The sequence below is a fragment of the Carcharhinus amblyrhynchos genome, chromosome 10 (assembly GCF_965287045.1).
Source record: "Carcharhinus amblyrhynchos chromosome 10, sCarAmb.v2.hapA, whole genome shotgun sequence".
NCBI classification, from domain to species: Eukaryota; Metazoa; Chordata; class Chondrichthyes; order Carcharhiniformes; family Carcharhinidae; genus Carcharhinus; species Carcharhinus amblyrhynchos.
Window position 1 is genome coordinate 41278547 of NC_137333.1, and position 27530 is coordinate 41306076.

At 40.1% G+C, this 27530-nt stretch overlaps 1 protein-coding gene across 3 annotated transcripts in view; it reads left to right on the forward strand.

Moving 5' to 3' along the window:
- The first annotated feature begins 952 nt into the window (after positions 1–952).
- Positions 953–27530, forward strand: part of tdrd3 (tudor domain containing 3) — a 110061-nt gene continuing 83483 nt past the window's right edge. For 2 of the 3 annotated variants that reach the window (XM_080196909.1, XM_080196910.1), the window contains exons 1-4: positions 954–1142; positions 13189–13273; positions 16482–16547; positions 27266–27426. In XM_080196909.1, the coding sequence (XP_080053035.1) occupies positions 1105–1142; positions 13189–13273; positions 16482–16547; positions 27266–27426 (350 nt within the window). In that variant the 5' untranslated portion in view covers positions 954–1104. Of the gene's footprint in view, positions 1143–13188; positions 13274–16481; positions 16548–27265; positions 27427–27530 lie in introns of all 3 variants that reach the window. The other variant, XR_013888028.1, reaches the window with a different exon arrangement.

Genomic DNA, 27530 nt, shown 5'->3' on the forward strand with positions numbered 1-27530 from the left:
GGAAAGGAAACAACTTTCTTACAGGCACAAGTCTAACCAAAGTAAGGTTCCAACCTCAGGTCTTTTATTTCCTTTTCTACTTTACGCACCAACTCACCGAAGAACAGCTTCTTCTCTGCTGCCATCAGACTTTTGAATGGACCTATCTTAAGTCTCTACACTCGTTAAGGCTGTAACATTATATTCTGCATCCTCTCCTTTCCTGCTCCCCTTTGTACTCTACAAACAGTATGTTTTGTCTGTTGTAGCGTGCAAGAAACAATACTTTTCACTGTATCCTAATGCACGTAACAATAATAAATCAAGTCAATATTGGAAACAAACCAAAAAAAATCAGCCTCATACTTCAATTTTTATAAACTGTATCCACTGGTGTGAAAATGATCGGGTATGAAAAGAGAGGCGATGGCCTAGTGGCATTATTGCTACACTATGAATCCAGAAATTCAACTAAGATTCTGGGGACCCAGGTTCAAATCCTGCCATGACAGATGGTGGAAATTGAATTCAATAAAAAGAATCTGGAAATAAGAATCAACTGATGATGATAAAATATTGTCCATTGAGAGAAGGAAATCTATGGTCCTTACCTGGTCTGGCCTACATGTGACTCCAAACCCACAGCAAGGTGGTTGACTGCCCTCTGAAAAAGGGCTACCAGGGATGGACAATAAACGCTGGCCAGCCAGCGACGCCCACGTTCCAGGAATAAATGCAAGAAACATCACAGCAGCCTCAAGTTTCACTTTCTAATTGATCGGAATATGCTGCTGATTTATTGACGCCAGGCCCCGCCCCTCCGCCTTGGGAACTCCGGTTAATTTATGAATGGCGGCGGCGCGCCGCTTTCTTCTGATGCTGATCGGCTGACCTCACCGTCAATCATCGCTCGCGACGTGGCGGTTGGCGCCTGCGTGCCGTGACGGGGCGACCAGGCGGGCGGGCGGTCTGGAAGCTGAGGCCTGAGCGTGGGGGAGCGAGGCGTCCGGTTTTGACTATGAGGTTCGCCCGTTTCTCACTGGGGAACTTCCGTGGTGATCCGCAGCCCGATTCCCTTTTGTGCGCCGGCCGCGTCGTGTTCGCTGGAAGGGCGGCCGAGTGAAGATGGCGGACACGGGCCTGGCTCTGGCCCAGGAAGGCTGGTGAGTGGCGCTGGAGGGTGGCTGGAGAGGGGTGGCCAGTGACTCAGCCCGCAACGCTCGCTGGTCCCGCTGTCACAGCGTTAACATTAGAAACACCTCTGCCAGGTTGACTGCAGCTGGTCGCATTGGTACACTAGGCCTCATCCCAAACGTGTTCAATTGCATTTTTATGTTATCCATGCGTTAGATGATTAACTTAGTTTTATGTCGAAGAATGTTTGTTCGCTGGCTCTTTTTTTTCTCCTCCTCACCCCCATCACCTTTATGAGCAGTTTTGTGCCTATGATCTTGCTCGGTTCTCGAGTTATAGTGCTGCTGAATCCGGGCTGTACAGTGTGATCTTAACTTGCATAAATGGTGACAGTGGGATTTCTGTTAAGCGGTAAGGTGAAGTGACTAATGTGGGATGTATAGTAGGCAAGCTGTCCCCATTCAGAGTTGCAAAGTTGAGTTTAAAGACTTAAAATCCTTACTGCAAGATGTGTAGTGCTCCTCTTTGCTGTTAACTTAAATCAAGCACCGTTGAATCCTTTGACCACATTGTTATAGCTAAGTGCCTATCTCCACCTCCATAGCATTGCCCAACCTTGCTCCACCTCATCTTATCTGCTGCTGAATCCCTGCTTCATACCAATGTTACTTCCAGATTTAATTATTCCAGTGTATTCCTGGATAGCTTCTTGTTACTGTCTGAACTTGAGGTCATCTAAAACTCAGCTGCCCATTTCCTGTACCAATTCTTGTGCACCTATTATTCTGTGCTTTCTGTCTTACATTGGCTGCCAGTCAAGTAACATCCACTTCAAAATGTTCATCCTTGCTTTCTGGTCCTACTGCTGTATCGTTGGTGGCTGTCTCTTGTGTTGTTCAGGTCCAGTCTTTGAAATGCTGTCTCTGTCTCTCACTGTAGTTCTTTTTCCTCTTCTAAAACACTCCTTAAAAATTAATTCTGAGGCAGCATGGTGGCACAATGGTTAGCACTGCTGCCTCAGTGCCAAGGAGCTGGGTTCAACTCCAGCCTTGGATGACTGTGTGGAGTTTGCACGTTCTTCCTGTGTCTGTGGGTTTCCTCTGGGTGCTCTGGTTTCTCCCACAGTAAGAATTTTCACAACAGGTTAAAGTCCAACAGGTTTATTTTTTGGTAGCAAAAGCCACTAGCTTTCAGGCCTGTAACCCTTCGTCAGGTGAGTGGAGAGTTCTGATCATTCCTCCCACAGTCCAGAGATGTGCAGGAATTTATTGACCATGCTAAATTTCGCCTTGGCGTCAGGGTGATTAGCAGTGTAAAAACATGGGGCTACGGGGATAGGCCCTGAGTGGGATTGTTGTTGGTGTAGGCTTAATGGGCCAAATGGCTTCCTCCTGCACGAGAGGGATTCTTACTGAATAACTCAAGTTAGTCTATGTCATGTTTTATGATACTCCTGTGAAAGTTTCATTACACAAAGGTGCTAGAATAAGTTGTTGCTGTTTTGGCATAAGATGGACAGTGAAGATCCATGAAGAACAGGGAGTTCTTTATCTATTTCCTGAACTTTGAATTTCCCTCTTTAAATCTCTGCACTTTTTTCCTCCTCCTGCTCAAACTTTGAGTTACCTGCTCTAATCTTTTGGTGTAGTGGGAATTTTTATCATATTGGCAAAGCATATAAAGTGCTTTGGGATGTTTTGCTACGTTATGCTGCATCTGTCTGATCTGTTTTTTTTTGCTCTGGTGTGCAGTTTATTAAGAAGCTCTTGTATATGTTAGTTTACTTGATGACAATTGGAGGTCAAAGGAATTCATTACACAAGAAGTCTCTGATATCTCTTAGAGGTGTGACCAAGCACTAGTTTTTTCTTTTGTTCCGTTTTTAATCCTTTTGAAAATGTGTAAAATGTAACATAATTCAAAAATACACTATGTTTAGATCACTGACCTGTCAGAAACATTGTTTATTTCTGTTCTGCATCACAACCTTCTTGTTTTAAGAGGTTGTCTGAGATGGGGAGATGGTTTTGTCTGGTTGATTCATGTATTTTTGGTTGCTGTTTGCTGGTTTTGGTTAGTATATCAAAAAGACGAACACAAATTAGCTTTATATAGCATATTTACATAGTAAAATGTCCCAAGGTACTTGACGAGCAATGGCAGTAAAGACATTTTAGATAAGATAGGGGCTATCAAGACAGGTGACCAAAGCATGATGAAAGCAGTAGGGTGCTGAAACTAGTGTCTGGTCACACTGAGAAGTTTGACATGCAGTGAATTATGTAATGATTAGAAATCAAGGTAAGTAACCATAGATAAGAGCTTCTTAACAAACAGCAACAAATAACTCTTAATTCTATGTGTCATGGGCCTGGTTAAGCTCAAAATGTGTACCAGAGTAAAAATGGCCAGATCTTTGAAGAAAAAAGTGAGGCAGACATATTTCGGGAATTGATTCCACCAATAGGTTAAAATCTGTGATGCTCAAAATGCCAGAATTGGAGTAGTGCATAGATGTTGAAGGCTTATCAGGAGGGGGTCACAGTGATAGGTAGAGGATATAAAAACAAGAATGGGAACTTTAGAATTTTGACTTTGTCAAATGGAGCCAGTGAAGATCAGCAAACACGTAGGATAATGTGTGAATGAGTTTGGATGGGATGAAAGATTGGACAGCGGAGTTTTAGATGAGTATCAGTTCTTGACAGCTGGGAGATGCGAGGTAAACTAGAAGTGTTGGAGTAATTGAGTACCGAGACAAGAATGACATAGCGACAAGTTTCAGCAGGAGATCTGCCCAGGCTGTATCCAAATTGGAAATAGTTCAGTTATGTGGTCAGAAAGTAAACTTGGGGCCAAATGCAACAGCAAGGTAGTGAGTGGTCTGGTTCAGCTTATGAATTCTGTCAAGGGAGAAAGTAGCATATAAACAATGGAGTTTGTGGCAGGGACTGAAAACAGTGGTTTCACTCTTCCCAGTATTTATTTTGTCGAAATTCCTGCTCATCCAATATTGGATGTTAAACAAGCAACATTAAAATCGGTGACAGTGGAGGGGACCATGGAACTGATGAAAAAGAGGTGTATGTGAGGAACCCAAAGTGTTATCGGATGATATCATTGACAAGCAGCATGTCGATAACAGAGGAAAGGGGCCAAGGATTAATCCTTGGGTGTTGCTGGAGATTAATTACAGTGAGAGGTTGGAAGAGAAATTCTTGCACATGCAGCTCAGGCTGGGATTGAAAAGAATGGAACCAAATTAGGGCAGTTCCATCCAGCTGGACAATGAAGGCGTATTGAGAAAAGTTTGTATGTTTGACTGTGTAAATAAGTTAAAAGGGATAGTTTAGTACATCGCCGAGGGTGACATTTGCCTGGACAGAAACCTGTCTTGGAATACTTAGTCTAAGTGTGAAGGTGATGAGCAAAAATGGGCTTGTCCATGACACTTGAGAAAACAGATGCTGAAGGGGATGTCATTACAATAAATAAAATATTTAAGACTACTGGAAAAACTGAACCTAGACTATTATAAATGTAAGCTAAGAAAGTAATGTAAATTGGTTGAAAACAATTTGAAATGCAACATCAGCCAAATGTTACAAAGGTGTGGTATACAGAATATTAATTTGTAATTTAATCAACTATATATGTAGCCTTTTTAAAAAAGGAAAAATGCGCTTTTGCGAAACAAAGAACACAGATTTGAGGTCGCTGCTACTTTGCACACATTCCATTTTCGTTGGAAAGAAGGCGGCTAAGAGGGGATCTTATTGAAACATATAAGATGATTAGAGGTTTAGATAGGGTGGATAGTGATAGCCTTTTTCCTCGGATGGAGAAAGCTAGCACGAGGGGGCATGGCTTTAAATTAAGGGGGGGTAGCTACAGGACGGATGTCAGGGGTAGGTTCTTTACCCAGCGGGTGGTGAGGGATTGGAATGCCCTGCCTGCTGCGGTTGTAAATGCATCTAGTTTGGGGGCGTTTAAGAGATCTCTGGATAGGTTTATGGACGAAAAGGGATTGGTATAGGCTAGTGGGTCATTGTTTTTGTAACTGGTCGGCGCAACATCGTGGGCCGAAGGGCCTGTTCTGCGCTGTAATGTTCTATGTTCTATGAAACCCCAGCAGAGAGCATGGCACCCCGGAGCAAATGGCTCCTTCCTCTATCATCAAGATGAAGAATGGATTATTCAGACATTTATGGTTGTGACAATTTTGAAATAATCACCTCAATTATGAAACGATGACTCAAGGGAAACTGTGGAAGACATGAGCTAGTCCTCTATTTGGAACATCCAGTGGAAGTGGAGATAGGTTGTGTGATATCACCTTTTTATGGATTCTAGAATTGGGATCCAAACACAGAAGAGGGAGCTGGCATCTCCTTTGCTCTCTTTACAGCATTTCATTTCAGTCAGCAACCTCTTTGGCTGAGAAAAGTGTCTGGGTTCCTGCAACTAGCAAGAATTCCATTAAAAAGCCATTGGTTTTTCTACAAACATTTTTCAGAGAAAAGGATCACAACCATAACTGTGAAGAATCAATACCTCTGGGTGCAATAAGTGATTATTTATGACTTTTTTAATCTGCATTTTTAACTTGACCAAATTTTACTGACAATCTGTGAAGATAGTTTTGTTTTGCATGTTTAGGGTTTGAATTAATGATTGCGACCGTCAGTGTGAAGTAGGGCATATACGTACATTTTTAATATTTTGCTTGAATGCATTTTACTTCAATAAAACTAACCCCTTATGTGTTTAACTTAAGAATACCTGTGTGGTCCATTTCTTACAAGACAGTCAGTGAAATTGAAATGAACATCAGTCCAAACTGCGCATATTTATGTTTTGCAATGATTTCAGTCATACAAAAAGTGTTTGTGTCTTCGGGCTAATGACAAGTAAATATATGCAAAAGTGGGCATTGTGTTCCATTTCTGTGAGCAAACCAGTCTGCTGCTTTGTCCCTAAAGGAGAAAGCAATTTTTTTTTTGCTGCTGTTTCTTTCTAGCGCTGAGTGATTTTTGTTTGTTCATGATGCAGAAGGCACACACCTGAATATCGTTATACCCTTTGGCACGATAACCTGCAGTAAATATTGGATGACCTTAACTGCCAAATACTTAAGGAAGATTTATCCAAGTTGGAGTTGTCAACTTTGTTCGTACAAAGGATTTTATGAAGTTGCGATTGATCTTGTGTACTGAGTTAAAATAATGTACATTAAAGCTAATAACTTATTTTCTTGGAAAATTAACAAAATCCACAGGATTTATTACCAAAAGCTAAAAGGAATCCAAACCACCATGTAATGAACATACTTGATTTGCTAATAAGTGTCTTGAGCGTGAATTGCTGACTGACAATTTTGCTTTGTTAGATGTGATATTTTCCTGCTGAAATGTTGACTTGATATCTACCTTATGAAAACAAATGTTTCACTGGCACTATTTGAAGATTCAGCAAAAACTTTGTCTGCTGTGTCTTGGCTAATATTTATCCCTTGCCCAACACCACTAAAAGAGCCTATCTTAGTAACTCATTGCTATTTTTGGAACCATGCTATTTGCAAATTGGCTGCCATGTCTCCTATGTCACAAAAGCGACAACAGTTCAAAAATACTTCATCAGTTGTAAAATGGTTTGAGATATCCTGCATTGTGAGATGCACATGTAAATGTACGTTCTTTCCTTTTGACAAATATGATATCATATGTGCTGTGAAGTAGTGAATGATTCTTTATTAGACTGAATGAAAGAAATAGTGGTGTCCTCCAGGGTTCAGTATTATGAAAACTGGTCTTTGTGGATTTATGCCTTAGGCAGTTAAATTCAGGTGGCTCAATGCTTGGAAATGTTGCCAACTACATGGAGGACTTAGATTGATGAAATGTGCAGATACGTGGCATATGCAATTAAATGTAGAGCAATATGCAGTGATGCATTTTGGATGGAAAAAATTGGAAGGTCAGCAGTAGGAATGAGCGGCTTCAATTATTATCATGCCAGAGAAAATTGGGAATCCCCAGTTCGAGAGCATAACGGTAACCAGATCAAATTGTTGAAATCTGACATGGTTGGCAATCCATTGTGCTCAAAGATTGCAACTTTTATTGGAAAGAAACCTTGATAACTAGTGTCCCAGATAAGAATTGGTTACTTAATGACAGTGCTTGTGAGCTATTGTGTCCTTTTTTGTACTGTAACTTCCCTCTTCAGTCTTGATGTTGATAATAGAAGAGAATCGAGGAACTGCTGAAATGTTAGAGCTATCGTCTCTTATATGGAACAAATCCTCACTATTTGTTGTACAGAAGTTGACCCCATGACATGTTTTAAAGAACAAAGTTTCTTCCAGTGTTTCGGATTTGGTACATAAGTTTTTCAGCTTTCATCCTGGCTGCTTCCCAAACTTTTGAGTGAAGAGTTTGCGCCTGAGGAACACAGGGGCATCATCAACATGTTGTCTCGACCAGTTAGCGATGCTCACTGCATTTAATTAATTGTTAGCTCATTTTGACCCTCTTGGTTTAATTTTGCTTTTTGAGTTAATTGTTTAAAAATATAGTTTGGACAAAAACCCATTGTGAAAAATTCAGTAGTGTTGAATTTTTGGAATGAACTTGATTGGAGCTGCATCAATTTTGCTTTAATTTTTACTTTTTAGCTTGAAGGCAATCATTTGTATATTTAAACAAGAGCAGCTGCAGAAAAAAATTATTGGAATATGCATGTGTTGTCTGATCGTGAGCCCCTATTTCTCCCATGATGTTACTGTGATAAGTTTCCTGCAAAAATTCTGGTCAGTTTTCAATTTTGAGTGTTGCACTAATAACGTAGTATTCTTACTTGAACAATAGTTGGTAGGAAATATTTAACCATTACAAGTCAAATGGACAACTGATTTTGTTTTTAAAAATGTTTTCAGATAATTGAAATATCCTGTATTCCAAATGATATTAAGCTCTTCCATTTATCTCTAATGCAAATTTAGCTCAGTGATAGCCCTCTCACCTCTGAATAGAAAGCTTGACTTGAACACATGGGTTCAGATTTTGTGTGGGTCATGATGACAAAACTGTCAGACTTTGCCATCACCCAAGGGGGGAGAGGGGGAAGAGAGACAGGAAAATCATATTTCACGATTTTACAGTGTTTTTTTTGAGGATTGAACATGTAAAGTGGAGTATCATGTGGGAAATGTGAAGTTCCCCACTTTAGGAACAATAGGGAAGCAGTATATGACTTAAATGGAGAGAGATTGCAGAATGCTGTGTTCAGAGGGACCTGGGTATCCTCATTTATGAAACACTCACTGTTGGAATGCAGATACAGCAAATATTTAAGAAGGCAATGTTAACCTTTTGAAAGGGAATCGAATATAAAAGTAAGGAAGTCTTGCTACAGCTATACAGAACATTGAGACTACCTAGACAACAGTTCTGGCTTCTTTTATTTGAAAGGGGAGGGGGGAGCGGGAAATATACTTGCATTGGAGGCAATTCAGGGAAGGTTCACAAAATTAATCTCTCAGGTGAAGGGTTTGTCTTGTAAGGAAAAGTTGTGCAAGTTGAGCCTGTAATTATTGAAATGTAGAATAATGAAATGTGGTTTTATTAAAACAAAAAATTCTGAAGGGCTTGACAAGGTAGATATTGAGGATGTTTTCCCCTGGATTGGAAATCTAGAGCTGGGATACACAATTTCAGTAGAAGAGTCTCCCATTTAAGGTGGAGATGAAGAGGAATTTCGTCTGAAGATTAATCTTTGAAATTCTTTTCCTCTGAGCAATGGAGGCTGGGTTCTTTAAATAGATTCAAGGCTGAGTCAGACAGATTTTTGATCAGTAGTGGGGTTGAGGGTTATAGGGACATGGCATGAGTTTGATGCAACAATCAGATTAGCCATCAGTTTGTAGAATGACAAAGCTGGCCAAATGGACCAAAATGCCTACTCGTATTTCTTATATCTGTTACGTAATTTCACTTAAACTGATAAAACTTTGGGAATCAGTACACGCACTGAATAGTAGGGATACCCAGAAGTTGATCTCATTGATTCCATGTACTTCCTGAGGATGCATTGTTGAGGTTGCCCAGAATGCAATCCCAAAGCAATCAGTGAATTGATGTAAGCTTCCACTTTTATGCTGGTTAGTCCTGTGTTGAAAAAGTTGCACCTTTGTTGAATGTACCCAGGCTTTAAATGTTATAGAATAGAAGCCCTATTGTGCAGAAGGAGACCATTCGGTCCATCGAATCTGCACCAACCACAAGCCCACTCAGGCCCTACCCCCGTATCCCTATGTATTTACCCACTAATCCCTCTAACCTACACATCTCAAGACAATTTTTTTTTTAGCATGGCCAATTAACCTAACCTGCACATCTTTAGTCTGTGGGAGGAAACCAGAGCACCCAGAGGAAACCCACGCAGACACAAGGAGAATGTGCAAACTCCACACAGACAGTGACCCAAGCTGGGAATCGAACCCAGGTCCCTGGAGTTGTGAAGCAGCAGTGCTAACCACTGTGCTACCATGCCGCCTGTACTAACTTGAGAATTACCATCAAAATGTGCTCATTGGCCTTGAAAGCTAATTTTATACTGTGAAATATCAGATATCAAATTTATCCATTATGATCAACGTATTATCAAGTTTGATCTTAACCCAATCAGTCATTTTTAATATTTTTATGTGCTATTCTACTTGATGGGCATTCCAGTCCGGTTAGTTTCATAATATTTCTTGTGGCTGAAAATGGGAAATGTCCTTGGTCTGAAAAGCTAAGAAAATAGCAAAGCTTGATGAAAATACTTTGTTGAAACACTGGCTATTTTGAAGACAGTGATATTTGATTCTATTTGTCAAAGGTTGGAATGAGGTTGTGTGTAAGGGATATACTGAACTTCATTCATTGTGGAAGGTAGACACACTCTGTATTACATTCAGGGAGTCAAGTGTGAGTGAAAGATTATGGATTGTGCTTATCTTGCAACAAAAGCTTGAGGGAAAAGATATCTCTAAAATTTGAGTGAGTGGATGCAAGTCATCAGTTGCTTGATTGACTAATAAAAACCAAGAAATTAGGGACTTGAGAGAAGTTTTGCAATGTAATGCATTGTATGGAATAGGGAGGCTTTTGATTAAATTCGTTTTAAAATTTTTTTACTTATTAACCTTAACTGGGCATTCAGCTGAGCCCCATGTAATTATCATATTCATAATGACACAGATGGAGGCCATTTGGCCCATGTCTGCTCTAGCTCTCCAAAGGAGTAGCCACTGTGCCTTTTCTCCATACCCCTGCACATTGTTTTTCTAAGTAATCATCTAATGCTCTCTTGAATGCCTTGATTGATCCTGCCACCATTCACACGTCCATGATGTGGAGATGCTGGTGTTGGTCTGCGGTAAGCACAGTAAGGAATCTCTCAATACCAGATTCAAATCCAACAGGTTTATTTGGTAGCACGAGCTTTTGGAGCACTGCCCCTTCATCAGGTGAGTGGGTTCATAAACAGACACAGACTCAATTTACAAGATAATGCTTTAAATGCGAGTCTTAACAGGTAATCAAGTCTCCACAGGCTTAGACAATGCGAGTGGGGAGAGGGTTAAATAGCAGGTTAAAGAGTTGTGAATTGTCTCAAGCTAGGACAGTTACTGGGGGGGGTTACATGATTGTGTGACATGAACCCTAGATCCCAGTTGAGACGGTCCTCGTGTGTGGACCATGGCTATCAGTTTCTGCTCGGCGATTCTGTGTGTCATGAAGGCCACCTTGGAGAGCACTTACCCAAAGATCAGAGGCTGGATGCCCTTGACTGCTGAAGTGTTCCCCGACAGGAGGCGAATACTCTTCCGGATGATTGTTGAGCGGCGTCCATTCATTCATTTGTGGTAGAGTCTGCGTGGTCTCACCAATATACCCTGCCTCAGGACATCCTTTCCTGCAGTGTATCAGGTAGACAGCATTGGCCGAGTTGCAAGAGTATGTACCGTGTACCTTGTGGATGGTGTTCTCGCATGAGATGATAGCATCTATGTTGATGATCATGCAGAGATTGCTCTGAAAGGTTTTGTGGTGTTGTGGTCACTTCTCCTGAAGACTGGATCGTTTTCTTCTGGACAATGTTCTGTTTTGAGGTTGTGCGGTTGTTTGAAGGCAGGTAGCTGGGGTGTGAGGATGGGCTTGGCGAGAAATTCACCTTCATTGATGACATGTTGAAGGCTTTGGAAAAGCTGTAGCTTATCCGCTCCGGGGAAGTACTGGATGACAGAGGATTCTGTCTGCCATGTCCTGTGTTTGTCTTCTGAAGAGGTCTGTGCAGTTTTTCGCTGTGGCATGTCGGAACTGTCGATTGATGAGTTGAGTGCCATATCCTGCTCTTATGAGGGCATCTTTCAGCGTCTGTAGGTATCTGTTGTGATCCTCCTTATCTGAGCAGATCCTGTGTTTAGGGGAAAACACGTTAAAGAAGGCACCCCCTAAGGACAAGCCCTCTCTTTAATCCTCTCTCCACTTGTATTGTCTGCACCTGTAGAGACTTAATTACCTGTTAAGACTCGAATTTCAGCCATTACCTTGTAAATTGAGTCTGTATGTGTATGTGCCCTGTTTGTGAACCCAATCCTCTACTCACCTGATGAAGGGGCAACGTTCCGACAGCTCGAGCTACCAAATAAACCTGTTGGACTTTAATGTTGTGCCGTAAGACTTCTTACGATCACATGTCCAGGCAGCGCATTGCAGACCTGAGTCCCTGATTATGTGAAAAAGTTTATTCTCAGATCACATTCGCTTCTTTTGCAAATTGCTAAATTTGTCCCCCCTCAATCTTGACCCTTTTATGAATGGGAACAGTTTCTCTCTCGCTATTCTGTCTATGCTCATGATTTTGAACGTCTCTCTTAAATCTTCTCTCCAAGGAGAACATTCCCAATCTACGTTCAGATTTGAAGTTTCCCATCCCTGGAACTACTGTTTTAAATTTCTTCTGCTCTCTCCCTCCAATGCGTTCCTATAATGTGGCACCTCAAACTGTTTGTTGTTCCAGCTGAGGTCCAACTAGTATTTTGTACAAGTTCAGCATGGTCTTCTTGCTCTTGTCCTCTCTGCTAGTACTAATAAAGCCCAGAATACTAAGGCTTTATTAACAGCCTTCTCCACCTGCCCTATCAATTTGTATGCTCAATGTACAAATACTCCCTGGTCCTCTGCTCCTGCACTTCTTAAAGAATTTGACGATTTTTTTTATAAAGTCTCCCCATGTTCTTTGTAACAAAATGCATCACCTCACACTTTTTGGCAGTGAACCTTATCTGCCCATTCCACAAACTTTTCTGTATCCTTTTGAAGTTCTGTACTCTTCACAGTTTTTAATACATCTGCAAACATTGAGATTTCCCCCTGCGCTCCAAGATATAGACCTTTAATATAGATCAGGAAAAGCAAGGGTTCCTGAGGAATACCATTGGTAACCATCCTCCCCGAAAATATTCATTGACCATTAATTTCCGCTTCCTATTATTCAGCCAATTTTGTATCCAAGATGCTATTCTCCATTTTATTCCATGAGTGATAATAAGAGAGTATATGTAGGCACAGAGTAAGAATCTGTATATTGGGTTCGGAGGTGTGTACTTGTCATGTGTGACTGCCAGTAAATGTAAAAGTGTGTATAGATTAGTGCTAGCTCTATTGTTCATTTATTCTGGAATAAAACAAATGCTTTAAATGATCCTGTTGAAAGGAGTGCTCCATTATCAGTGCTATCTTATTGCAGAGTTTTTCAACGCCACCTTTTCAGATGGGTAAAGAAGATGCAGTGATACTTTTTCAAATGAGTTCTTATGGGATACTGCCAAAATCGAGTCCTTCAACAGTATCACCAAACGAATTGATCATTTGTGACATTGCTGTGTGTGGGGAAAATTGTAAATTGGCTGCTGTGTTACCTTTCAGAAAAAGTGGTTGCAATACATGTATTTTCACACAACTTTTGGGGTGGTTGGAGGTTATGAAGCATGCTATGTGAATGCAGGTTCTTTCTTTTTATTAGGTATCTTTCTCCAGAAGGAATTGAAACTTGTACTGCTGCTTCCGTTAAAGTTGATGTGAAGGATATCATCCGTATTGCACTCAATGTAAGTGACTTACAGGCTGATTCTCTTGATGTTTATCTGTTTCATTTATATTATATCAATTTGTTTTAACTGTCTTGTCAGTGAGGCTATATATAAAATTATTCACATGCTTTTGCTAACATCCTAAGCTTCAATGTCCTTTGTTTTACATCTCAATTTTAGCTAAGTATATTTCTTGGACTGCAGCAATTGTAGTTCATTGCTTGTATTTTAAGAAATTAAATTTACCAGTACGTGTGCTGATTTGGTGTACGCAATTAAGCACTTTTATTTTGCTAACCAGTTGACCATCAGCCTTCTGCTTTCTTTGACTAGACATGTATGGTATATTAAAATCAGGTGCATCTGCAGCACCTGTTAAGTTGTTTAAAAGCTAAAAATATGCAACATGCTGCAACTTTGCAGTGAGATCATGTCACTGTGTGATTGCGTAGTCTGCTAACTGGCTCAAGATTTGTTTTGAAGATTTTTTTCACCCATTTTTCTTCTTAGTAATTGTAGTTTGTAGGGAATGCCAAAAACAGGTTTTAACAAAAGCTGTGTTTCATTCAAATTGGGGTAAATTAATTTATTATATTGTATTTTTGTCAGTTTATTTTTAATTCAAGGCCTCAACCTCCCAAAGTCTTGGGCTTGATGAAGTACTCCTTCGTCAAAAGCTCGGAGTCCTTTCAGTCACACAGATAAATTGAGAACTTTCCAGCATGAAATCTGTGCTACAACAGGCATTAAAAGTTTTGACCACTTGTCCTGTGAGAGATATAATTACATTTTCTCCAAAATTCTTGATTAAATTTTGAACTTTGCCTTGGGCAAGTGATCTAGTTCATGTGTGTTTTTAATTGAGTTTTACTGTGGTGAATTAAAGACCCACAGCAAAAACAACACACAGAATCAGTAACAAATGTAGTTGTGGGTTCTTGGCTGAGAGACATTGAAGCCTACTAATGTTATCTGAGAATACGATGGTAATTAGACTCCAGACAGTACACCTGAATGTAGCGTTGATCTATATTGTTTCAATAAGGAGTTTTTAAAAATAGGTTTCTGTTAATGGCTATCCTAAAGTAGTTGTGACTTGAAAACCAAGAGAAATGTCCAACCTGAGTTCAGTATTCTTTTCGTTATTAGAACCTGGAAAGTAAGTGGGTTTGTCTCTAGATGCTTGTAAAGTAGCTGATGTGATGTTTCATAACATGGGAGGAATACAAAATATAGCAGTTATTTACTTCAGCTAGTGCCTTCTGGTTGGCTATATGGAGTTTATGAAAAGATGAAACCAAAAGAGAAAATGCGGGAAAATTTCAGCAAGTCTGGCAACATCTGTAAGGAGAGAAAAGAGCTGACATCTTGAGCCCAGACGATTCTTTGGCTTTGACAATGTCAATGTCAGCTCTTTTCTCTCCTTACAGATGCAGCCAGACTTGCTGAAAATTTCCAGCATTTTCTCTTTTCTTTTCAGATTCCAGCATCTGCAGTAATTTGCTTTTATTCAATGAAAAGATGAAATTGGGGCTGTTAGGCTAAAAAATGGCCTTTGGAGCCTGCACTACCATTAATAAGATCATGGCTGATCCTTGACCTCAACTCTTACTTTCCACAATTCTTGTATCCCATGATTCTCTTACAGTTCAAAAATCTGAACCTTTAATGCAATTAACAAGTAAAAGTTCACACCTCCTTCAAGTAAGAATTCCCATTGATTCACAGTCCTCTGAGTGAAGAAATTTCACTCAGTTACAGGATATTGGAACAGCAATTCTATGTTCCCTGCAACCAGGGAAATATTCTGAGAATCTATCTTGTCAAGTCCTTCGAGAATCTTCGAAAGGATTTTAAAGAATTTGTTCATAAGATGTGTACGTCGCTGGCTAGCCCATCCCTGATTGCCCTTGAGGGGGCAGTTAATCAACCACATTGCCGTGGGTCTGGAGTCACATGTAGGCCAAACTAGGTAAGAGCACCAGGTTCCCTTCTATAAAGGGCATTCGTGAACCAGATGGGATTTTACAACAATTGACAATGGTTTGATAGTCATTAGACTTTTAATTGCAGATTTTTAAAATATTGAATTCAAATTTCATTTTCTGCAATGGTGGGATTCAAACCTGGGTCCCCAAAGCATCACTCTGGACCTCTGCAATACCAGTCCCATGACAATACCAGTACACCCCTGTCTCCCACCTTTAATTCTCCTTTAATGCCAGGAAGTATAGGTCCATTTCACTCAATTTTTTCCTTCAGAGGACAACCTCCTTTGCCTGGAGGCAATCAAGTGAATATTTGCACCCTTCTGAGACAAGCATTTCCTTTTTGGCATGGAAACTAAAATTCAATGCTGCACTGCAGGTTTGGTCTTTATTGATGAGTTTGGAATTAAATTAAACTTTTGAATGGGGAAAAAGTCATTACATTCAATAAGTTTGGCTCCCTCTTCAGAGATCAATCATACATGTGACCACATCATTCAATTATTCAGCTGAAATTCCATCCATTGTATCTGAATCCATTTAAACTATACTTTCATGACTTTCCCTGATAACTTACCTAGTGGCTGGCCCTTTTGGATGGAAAAGGCCTTTTTGTGTGACTCATCTTACTTTTAACTTGTTTCCTCTGGAATTGAACCTGTCACTCATACAAGCAATTTCCTGCACAACTTTATCAGATGGTTTCATAATCCTGAAAATATAAAACTGAGGGAATTATGATCTCCTCTAGCTTTCTTAACCTTGCCTTCTAACAACTGAAATATCTGATACCCAGAATCTGCTTTCTTTGTCTAGGCAAAGAAAAATTTGCTTCATCTTTGGAGTTAGGTTCAGTTATAAAGAATAGTCCACCCCACTGTGGAGCATACTCGATATGATCATTAGTTGGTGAATTGAGCGGAGGCCAATATGCCCAATTTATTCTAAATTTGTTTCAATGAATGGGAACAAAAGAACACCCAATTGGAGGCACTGATTCTTACACGCTTTTATCTACATTCTCATCAAGTATGGTGCAGCACTGAGAACAGAGTCTTATGAAGAATAATAAACATACTTGTATCAATACTTGGAGAAATTAAAACCATTTTTAAAAATAACTAGTTCAAATTGTTACTGAATTCTGTTTTCAGAACATGAACAATTTATGTTACATCACTTTGCTATTATCTTTTTTGTGTGCAGTTTTCTAATTTATATCAATATTTTGTTTTCAGAGTGACTTAAGAGCCATTGGCAAGAAATTTCTTCCAAATGAAATCAATAGTGGACGAGTGGACCAGGTAAGAATGAAAAGTAGAGTACCTCCTTGGACCAGGGTGTGGGTTAGGGAGCTTACGGATTTCAATACCAATCTATTGTTTCTACAAACTGCATTGCATCCCCCACTTTTGCTGTATATGGTATTTTCTAATATGGATAATTTTAGAAGTTATTGCTAGCAAGGCACCTCAAAAACCAATGCAGTCAGGCAAAGTCAACATGATTTTGTGAAAGCAAAATCACGATCAACCAATTTATTGGACTTCTTTGAAAGAGTCACATGTGATGTTGGTAAGGGGGAGCCATGGATGTACTGTAGTTTGATGCAATGCCTTTTGGAAATCTAAGGTTACTGCAGAAAATAAAAGCTCATGGTGTTGGAAGTAACATATTGACTTGGATAAAAGATTAGCGAGCTAACGGGAAGCAGTTGGATCAAATGGGTCAAAAATGGCATGATGTGCCAAAGGGATCACTACTGGGGCATCAGAGTTTTACACTTCACATACAGGCTTGGATGAAGGAACCAAAGGTATGGTTGCTAAATTTGCTAATGATACAAAGATAGGTAGGAAAGTAAATTGTGAAGAGGACATGAGTCTGTAAAGGCCCAGAGATGGGTTACGTGAGTGAGCAGAGATCTGGCATATGGAATATTATGTGGGTAGGCAGTGTTACTGTCGCTTGACTCATAATCCAGAGACCCAAGGTAATGCTCTGAGGACCCGAGTTCAAATCCAACCATGGCAAATGGTGAAACCTGAATCCAATAAAAATCTTGAATTAAAAGTCTAATGATAACCATGATGCCATTGGTCAGTTGTGGCAAAAACCCATCTGGTTCACCGATAGGCCGGACTGGCTAAGGACAACTATGTGTGACTCCAGATCCATGGTAATTTGGTTGACTGTTTCAAAAATACCTTCTGGGATGGGCGATAAATGCTGGCCCAGCCAGTGACGCCCAGATCCTATGAATCCATAAACAAAATGTGCAATTCCTCATTTTGGTAGAACTACAGACAAGCATATTTGAATCATGAGAGGTTAAGGCCTGAGATTCAGGATCTTGGTGTCCTGGTGCATGAATCACAAAAGGCTCATATGCAGTACAGCAAATAATTTCAACAACTAATAAAATCTTATTGTTTATTGTGAGGGGAATTGATTACAAGCAAGGAGTTTATGTTTTGCTTATACAGGGTATTGATGATACTACATCTGGAGCATTTTAAGGAAAGATATAAATGTAAATCTCTGTTCAGAGAAGGTTTACTAGAATTATACCAGGAATGGGTGTGTTGCCTTATGAGGTAAGGAATACCCGGCTAGATGTGCATTCACTCGAGTTGAAAAGAATAAGAGGCGACTTGTTCAAACTGTTAAAATCCTGAGGGGATCTTGACAATGTGGATATGGAGAGGATGTTCACACTTGTTGGAGAATTTGGAACCAGGGTCACTGTTTAAAAATAGGAGGTTGCTTGTTTAAGACAGATGAGGGTTATTTTCACTTGAGGGTCGTGAGCCCTTGGAAATCTCTCCCTCCAAAAAATATTTGAGGCGGAATCTAATTTGATTTATTATTGTCACATGTAAGCATAGAGTGAAATGTATTGTTTCTTGCGCGCTATATAGACAAAGCATACCGTTCATGAAGAAAACGAAAGAATGCTGAATGTAGTGTTATAATTATAACTACGGTGTCAAGAAAGATCAACTTAATGCAAGGCTGGTCCATTCAGAAGTCTGAAGGCAGCAGGGAAGAAGCTGTTCTTGAGTTGCTTGGTAGGTGACCTCAGACTTTTGCATCTTTTTCCCGACGGAAGAAGGTGGAAGAGAGAATGCCTGGGGTGCGCGGGGTCCTTAATTATGCTGGCTGCTTCGCTGAAGCAGCGGGAAACGTAGACAGAGGCTGGATTGCGTGATGGATAGGGCTACATTCACGACCTTTGTAGCTTTGTGTGGTCTTGGGCAGAGCAGGAGCCATGCCAAGCTGTGATACAACCAGAATGAATGCTTTCTGTGGTCCATCTGTAAAAGTGGTGAGAGTCGTAGCTGACATGCCAAATTTCCTTGGTCTTCTGAGAAAGTAGAGGTGTTGGTGGGCTTTCTTAACTATAATGTCAGCATGGATGGACCAGGACAGGTTGTTGGTGATCTGGTCACCTAAAATTGTGATCATTTCTACTGCATCTCGGTTGATGTAGACAGGGACTTGTTCTCCTTTACGCTTCCTGAAGTCAATGACAGTCTCCTTCGTTTTGTTGACGTTTAAGGCAGAGATTATTCTCGCCGCATCATTTCACCAGATTCTCTGTCTCATGCCTGTACTCTCTCATAATTGTTTGAGATTCAACCCACCAAGGTTGCGTCATCAACAAACTTGAAAATTGAACTGGAGGGGAATTTGGCCACATAGTCATAGGTATATAAGGAGTATAGTAGGAGGCTGAGAACACCTCCTTGTGGGACACCTGGTGTTGGGGATGATTGTGGAGGAGGTGGTGTTGCCTAGTCTTACTGATTGTAATCTACGGGTTAGGAAGTTCAAGATCCAGTCACGGAAGAGCCGAGGCTGAGGTCACAGAGTTTGGAGATGAATTTCGTGGCAATAATGTGTTGAAGACTGAGCTGTTGTCAATAAATAGGAGTCTGACAAAGGCGTCCTTGTTATCTAGGTGTTCCAGGTTGAATGCAGGCCATGGAGATGACATCCGCTGTTGCGGCGGTAAGCACACTGTAGTGAACCCAGGTAGCCCGGGAGGCTGGAATTGATACATGCCACGATTAGCCTTTCGAAGCACTTCACAATGCTGGATATTAAAGCCACCGGCTGACAGTAATTAAGGCACGCTGCTTGGTTTTTCTTAGGTATCGGGATGATGGTTGTCTTCTTGAAGCAGATAGGGACCTCAGATTGTTGTAAAAAGAGGTTGAAGACATCCGCGAATACCCCTGCCAGCTGATCCATACAGGATCTGAGTGCTCATCCATATATCCCATCCAGGCCAGTTGCTTTCTGTGGGTTGACCTTTGAGAAAGCTGCTCTGACATCTGCAATGGTGACCCCCAGATACAGGTTCGTACAGGGTAGTGGGTGTGCTCTCACTGACCCCTTGATCAAAATGGTCGTAGAATGCATTGAACTCATCAGGGATATGTTGGAGCTGGCGATTTTTACATGCCTACGTCTTGTAGCCTGCGTGTCTTGCAGACCTTGCCATAGTGGTGGGGGTGGCTAACTTGGAATTTTAGCTTGGTCTGGTACTATCTTTTGGCATCTTTGATGAATCTCCTTAGATTGTATCTGGCTTTCTTGTATAACCTGACTTGGACGCCTCAGACCTGGACTTCAGCAAGCAGTGGATGTCCTTGTTCATCCATGGTTTTCGATTGAGGAACACATGGATTTGCGTCTTTGGCACACAGTCTTCTACCTGCTTAAGAATGCATATTTTTAAGATAGAACTCAATTTGATTCTTGATTAACAAGATGGTGAAAGGCGAGGCAGGAATGTGGAGTTGAAGTTAAAATTTGACCATGATCTAACTGGCTGAGCAAACTTGAAGGGCCAAGTGGCCTTCTCCTTGCTACAAGAATATTATACTGTAACATGCAAAATATGCTTTCAAAGGGACACTGTTCAAATTGATCAATAAAGATTGCCTCAGAATTTAAGAATTTCTGTATGACGAAAGAATAAGGCCGATCTGATTCTCTGACATCTTGGTGGGAATGTGGCAAAAATGAGAATGGAGTTCCAAATTGGAGAAAAACGTTACCTACTTCTGATGGAAGGCATAGATAAGTCCAAGTTGCTGTTGTAGATCCATGGTCATTTGTGAGGAAACATTTTGTGACAAATCTTGCCACCGTTCACGCTGGCCGGATCTTCTGGTCCTACTACAGTGTGCCCCAACTGTGAGTTTCCCAGTAGCGAGGAGTGCGTTCAGTGAGAATCCCTGTTGACAGTGGTGGGAATATAAATTCCCGCTCCCAGCGAGTGGCATGCTGCCTCCTGTCACAGCCAAACACACCGCAGAGGGGGGAGAAATGTCCTGCCCTGCGTATCAGAAAGCAGAAATCATTGTAAATAGTTTAATTGTGTTGTTGGGTATTAGAAATAGAGATTTAAGTGTGCTTAATTTAGTGATTTTTGTGCAAGAAAAGGATAAAACTCCAGTTAAATTCATGTTAAATAATGGAAGCCATTTGATTTATATTTTGCTGGTGAAAGATGCCAACTAACAAAGCAATTAGCTGAATTGTTGAATAGGTTTTCCTGAGATATTAACAGTGGTCTTTGTGTGCAATTTTCTTTTTCTTGCACTCTTGTTATAATTCACTTGAATTGTACTATAAAATCAATTATACCTGTAACGTTGGTCTACCTGTCTACTATTTAGGTGTCAGAAATCCATGTTGCATGATTGACTTGTAGTCTTGGCTCTTACCATTTTGTAACATCAACTGTTAGATGCTAACATCTAATCCCCTCCTCCCAAAAGAAGAACATTGTGAGATGGGATTTATTTTGTTTAAGTAGATTGTGCTCTGACATTTTTGGTTCGCATTTATATATGCAGCAGGAAGACCTGAACTTGGGCAAAGATATAGGCTGGGATTCTCTGGCCAGGCTTGTTCCAAAACCAGAGAATTTGGCCTGAGGTCAATGGACCTTTTGTATGGCCTGTCCTGCTGCCCATTACGATCCCTGTGGTGGGCAGGATGGGAGAATGTACCCCATAATTTTTGATACAGTCTCGTTGCTCTGTTTTGGAATAGGAAGACTAAGCTTATCTTTTCAACTATGCTTTTCTTTGGAACTTTTCACAAGGAATGGTAGGGATTTGGAACACTCCACAACAAGTTCGTATGAGAAATTTTAAATCTGGAGTTAAAACGCACTTGTTGTACAGAGTCGTTGGGGCCAATTGGCCCTTCAAACATCACCTTACTTTCCATTGAGTAATCTAGTCAATTTTCTTGGCTCTGCAAGTTAATTTAGTTGGAGTACCTATCCAATTTACTTTTGCAATCATTGCTTCCACTTTCACCATCCTTGTGAACAGTGACTTCCAGGTGTGTTTTGAACAAAAGGTTCTTCCTCATGTTTCCTCTACATCTGTCCAAGACCGTAAATCTGCCTTAGTCCTTGTACTGTCAGATAATAAGAACAGGATCTTATTTCCTTGTCTAATTTACCCAAACCTGTTATAATTTGTACACCTCTGTTGAAATCTCCTTTGGCCCAAAGCAAAGAATCTCAGCCTCTCTCGTAAAATGCAGCTGAAACGTACTGTCTGAGTCTATGGTGGAAATAGCTTCAGTCGAAGCTTTAATAAGTAAATTAGACTGTATCTGCAGAGTAATGGGCAGAAAGTGTCATTCTTATGCTAATCAGTGCAGATGTGAAATGCCACATGATGACCTGTGCTGCAACAATACAATGATTCAGTAAAATTCCACATCTCTGGAATTAATCTTGTAAGTCTTTGCATCCTTCCAAGGACGCATGCATCTTTCCTATGGGGAAGTGTGGGGATCCGAACACAATGCAGCACTCTAGTTGCATCCTAATGAGAACTTCATAAAACTAAAGCAGAAATAACTTGCCTGTTTCAATAAAGCTTGAGATGTTATTTGATATGTCCTCCTATGTAAAGTAATCTTAACAGAAACTTGATTACTCAAGCTATATTTAACAGCCATGATGGAAAATGAAATGTTACAGGAATAAGCTTCAGTGTATTGAACAACTTTGACATCTATTCCTTCATTTTCCCATCTACAGGCCTATTTTTGAAATCTAGGGCCCATCTTTAAGAAACTTTACCTTGCATTTTAAAAAGATTGGAAAGGAGAACCTCTGTGTATGATACCTTTTTGATGTAGTACTTCCAATCATGGAGTTTAAGATCCAGGAATTTCTATAAAATAGAGAAAATACTGGCAACACTTAACCTGTGGGTTTTTGTCACTCATTGCTAAATGAGTAGAGTAAATACTGGGAAGTGTTGCTGCAACTGCGCAAGTCATTAATTAGTGAGACTGCACCTGGAGTATTGTGTACAGTTTTGGTCCCCTTATTTAGGGAGGGATGTATGGAGGCATTTCAGACGAGGTCCACTTGGTTAATTCCGGAGATGAGTGTTTCTGAGAAAGAGATTGAGCAGTTTAGGCCTGTGCCCTCTATAGTTTAGAAAAATGAGAGGAGATCTAATTGAGATATGTAAGATGATAAAGAGGATTGACAGGATAGTCATAGAATATTTCCTCTCGCGGGACAATCTAGAACAATAGCTCATTGTTTTAGGATATGTGGTAGCAGATTTAAGACGTGGCAAAATTACTTCTCTCAATGGTGGTGAATCTGTGGAAATGGCTACCACAGAGTGTGGTCAATGTGGAAACATTGAGTAATTTTAACACTGAGTAGGGAGATGTACAGACTTTTTTAAATTCGTGGATTGCAGGGTCATGGAGAATGGCAGGAAAGTGGAGTTGAGGCTGAAATGAAATCTGCCATGATGGTATCAGATGGCGGAGCATGTTCAAAGGGCTGATTTGCCCACTCCTGCTCATAGTTCTTATATTCTTGTGAAAGAACCAGATTATTGTTTTGGGTTGGCGCTTTGTCAGAACAGTAAATCTGTGCTGTTTTATCATTGCCACTGGCCGATGCTGTAATGTGCAGTTTGCCCAGTCATGTATGGGTTTTCCAACCACTGAAACATTCTGGACACTTTTATGTTTCTTCTCACAGACCCAGCTGGAGCCACTGCCATCTTTGCCTCTGTCTCTCTCTCTCTTCTGGGTCTTCCAGTGGCTATGCCAAGATCTAAACTCTATTTTTCTTTTATATTAAAATAGTAAGATTATTGTACCTGGGAGAGGGATGAGAGAAAACTAGATAATTTTAAAAGAAGATGCACCTCCATACATCCTCCTCAGCAGCTACCAGAAACAGCCCCCTCACCCCCCATAAAAACAAATCTAAGAGAATAATTCCAAAGGGAAGAAAAAAGTGTCAGCTATCTATTGACTGAAGTTCTGAGATTTAGATCTGAATAGAATTGTTTCCCTTTTTTTGTTCTGTTCCACTCACCAACTATAGTTAAAATAAAGATTATAGTTTGCCTCAAGAATGATGGGAGGACTGTGTGAAACAGAGTTGGACTGTACCTGGAGAAGGAAGAAGGTTTGGTTAAAATATGAGGTGGAATTTGATGGAGGAACAAATGGGGGAAAATGACATCATTTGAAGTAGTGTTTTGAAATGAATAGAAGAGTTCATAGAATCCCTATGGTGGAGAAAGTGACCATCAGGCCCATCAAGCCTGCACTGATGGTAATTCCATCTAGGCCCTATAACCCCAAATGTTTACCCTACTGAGCTCCTAAGCACGGCCAGTCAACCTAACCGACACACCTTTTAGACTGTGAGAAGAAACCGGAGCACGCAGAGGAAATCCAAGCAGATATGAGGAGAATGTGCAAACTTCACACAGTCATCTGAGGCTGGAAATGAACCCGGGTTCCTGTCATTGTCGGGCCACCTTGACAGCCAAATCATATTAACAATTGATGCAATATTTTGTTAAATCATTCTGGTATTGACAATTTCCAATTGCAGTTCAGTGTCAGTATACTGATATTTCTAAGTATAGAACAGTATAATTAAGGGGCAGGATATTGAATTCAGAACATGTTTCTGTGTACGGGTGAGCCTTTTCTATCTGTTTTTAATGGTGATTGTGAATACATCTATGAACTTTTTGGTGATTGTCAATGAATGTGTTGCTGAGAATATTCTGCACAAAATATGTTTGCGTCTTGCCTACAGCACCAACATTTTCTACAACATTACCAGATATTTCAAACTACTTTTTAGGAGACTGTAGGTGGTGCTGGCTAATGCAGCATGTATTGCCCATGGGAAGATGATAATGCACTGCCGCCTCAAACGGTGGCAGACCGTATGCTACATCCACAGTGCTGTTTGGGAATTGCAGGCTTTTTTTACCCAGTATGGTATAATTCCAAGTCAGGCTGGCACGTGGCTTAGAGTCGAACTTGCAGGTGGTGATGTTCCCATTCGTCTTTTGCCTTTGTCCGTCAAGTTGGAATAAGGGTGAAAGTTGAATTAATTTGTTTGTCTCACATAAATGATGATGTGCACATGTTGAAGAGGTTACAGTGGTGTAATGTCATTTGATTATTTAGATGACGAGTATATCATACTCAGACATCTGCTTCCTATCATTTGAAATTCTGAATTTTGGAATGCTTGCTGAAGCAAAAGGTCTGAGCTTAATCTGCTGTTCAATTGCATGCATTCCCCTGATGCTATACAAGCAATGGAGTTATAATAGTTGAAATTGTTCCTGCATCCCTTTTTAGAATTGTACTGACAGAGATCAGGGCTATTCCTTGTTGTTTTTAAAATAATGAATCACCTATTTAAAACAAAGATGAAGTGCAATTTTTTTTCTTTTGAGGGTCATGAGTCTTTGGAGCTCTCCTTGAGAAGGTAGTGGAAGCAGAGTCTCTGAATATTAAGGCAGAGTTGGATAGATTCTTGGTAAGCAAGGAAGTAATAGATTATAATTGGGAATAGGTGGGATGCAGATTCAAGATTACTATCAGATCAGCCGTGATATTAATTGGTGGAGCAGACCTGAGGGGCTAAATGGCCTACTGCGACTCCTTGTTTGTAGGTTAAGCATATCAGTTTTATGCTAGAACGATAAAAGTACCCATGTGAAAAGGAGGCTAATAACCCACTTTAATAAAAAGGAAACTTAAATTAAAGTGTGATTTCCAATGTCAGTGATGCACTCCTGGCGCTCTTGGTTGCAGAAGGCCTCAAGCTTAATGGTGGAAACTGCATGCTCCATCTCCAGTTAAGCCTGAGTGTGAATATACAAAAATCATTGAAGGTGATAAAGCAGTTGGACAAATGGTTAAAAAGGTGTACAGAATCCTGGGCATTACAAATCAAAGCATGGAGTACAAAAGCAAGGAAGTTATAAAACTTCATGAAGCTCTGATTTGTCCTTGACTATGGAATTGTCGTCAATTCTGGGCAGACCATTTTAAGAAGGATGTGAAGATCTCAGTGAGGGTGCAGGATAGATTTATGAGAGTGGCTTCAGGCATGAGGGACTTGTTATGTGGATAGATTTGAGAAACTGAGGTTGTTCTCCTAAGAAGAAAAGGTGAAGAAAAAATTTGGTGTTGTTCAAAATCTTGAAGGGTCCAAGTTAGAGTTGCGGGGAGAGAGAAATTTCTCCCCTTTTGTAATGGCCTAGAGCCAAAAGACACAGATTTAATGTGAGTGGCTGAAGGATGAAAAGTGACATGAGAAAAAATGTTTTCACACAGCCATGGTGATGCTCTGCTTGTACTGCTTGAGAGGCTAGAATCAATGGTGGCTTTAAAAAAGGAATCAGATCGACACTTTTTCAGAAAGAAAATTAACTTGGCTGCAGGAATAGAAGTTAGAGTAGCTGACTTGCCCTTGTGGAGAGCCAGAACAGAACCAATGGGCTGAATGTCATCCTCCTGTGCTGTGTCACCATTCCATGATTCTATGACCAAAAAATAAATCTTGTAACTTTTGATCTAAGGAGCATTATCTTTTAAGTTTAATGTTCCTCAAAAAATTAAAAGATGTTGGGCATTTTCTGTTGGTGCTATTATAAGTCTTCAACAAATCTGATTGGAATGAGATAAATGGCAGAATTGCTGCCCGTTGCAATCCCTTCTTTGTATGTTCAGTTCCATATCCCCTCGGTGTCTTCCCTTGCTAAGTTAACTTCTAACTTAGACAGCAGGCAACCTGTTCCTTTGCCTCTAATGCTGAGTTGGTTTCCTTCAAAGTGTGACAGTGCATTGACCTGAGCTTTGGTTATTGCCTCCCTTTGGCTAAATGATGCTCATGATTTGCCTAGTTAAATTTAGAGAATGTCCAGGAAATTTCTGCCAAAAAAACCTGACTCCTCTTTTCATGTTGCAGAGCATTTTTGCATGAACAATCTTAGGGTGCTGGTTATCAAGTGCTGTAATTTACCAAAATGCTTGGTTACATTTTCACCACATTTTTAGTATTGAAATTTTTTTTGGTTGTGGGAAATCTTCATCCATTTAGTTTTGTGGGTTTTGTTGTAATTATTGCTTATTGGATCTGCAGGTTTAAAATGGAAGTTTTCACATGCAAGTAAAACTTAATCTCTTCCTTTTTTAGTATTTATGGATCAGTGCAACTTTGCAAAGGGATGTTGGGAGATTGGAGGCAGAGATGGCAGGAAGGAGATGAGCATCCTGCACTCTAAGAATAAATTGCTTTTTAAAAATTCAGTTTTTCAAATGGACATATCTGCACTCTTAGAAATCCGAAACTGTAATAGATCCTAGTTAAGCCACGTTACTGATTGAATTTGTTGTGCTGTTTTTGAGGGTTTTTTAAATACGTTGAAAAAATGTCAACATTACAAGGAAATGTGTTTTGTACTTTTATTTCAGGTATCATAAATATTATCATAATGAAGTAGCTTTTTTTATTGATGGTATGCAACTTTTATTATGTTTGCAGCTTCTCTTTGCATGAAGATTTAAATCTGTTTAATGGGTGATTGAGTGTTTTCAGTATTATTCAAGTTCACACTTATATTAACATGCAATTTATGTTCTGAATCAGACAACTATTCTTCCATAACATATTTGTTTCTAGCTTGAAGGTCCATGTGTCTTACAACTGCAAAAGATCAGGAATATATCTGCTCCAAAAGATCACGAGGAGTCGCAAGCTGCACCGAGGATGTTACGTGTGCAATTGACAGATGGGAGTGTGAATTGCATAGGAATAGAATTTAGTCATCTGTCTAAAATCAGGTGAATTTTGCAGTTTTTTAAAAAAGGAACAATTTTGTATTTGTAATGCATGAAGCTAAGCTTTTGTTCTGGAAGATTTGTTTATACATACATTTGATGCTTTC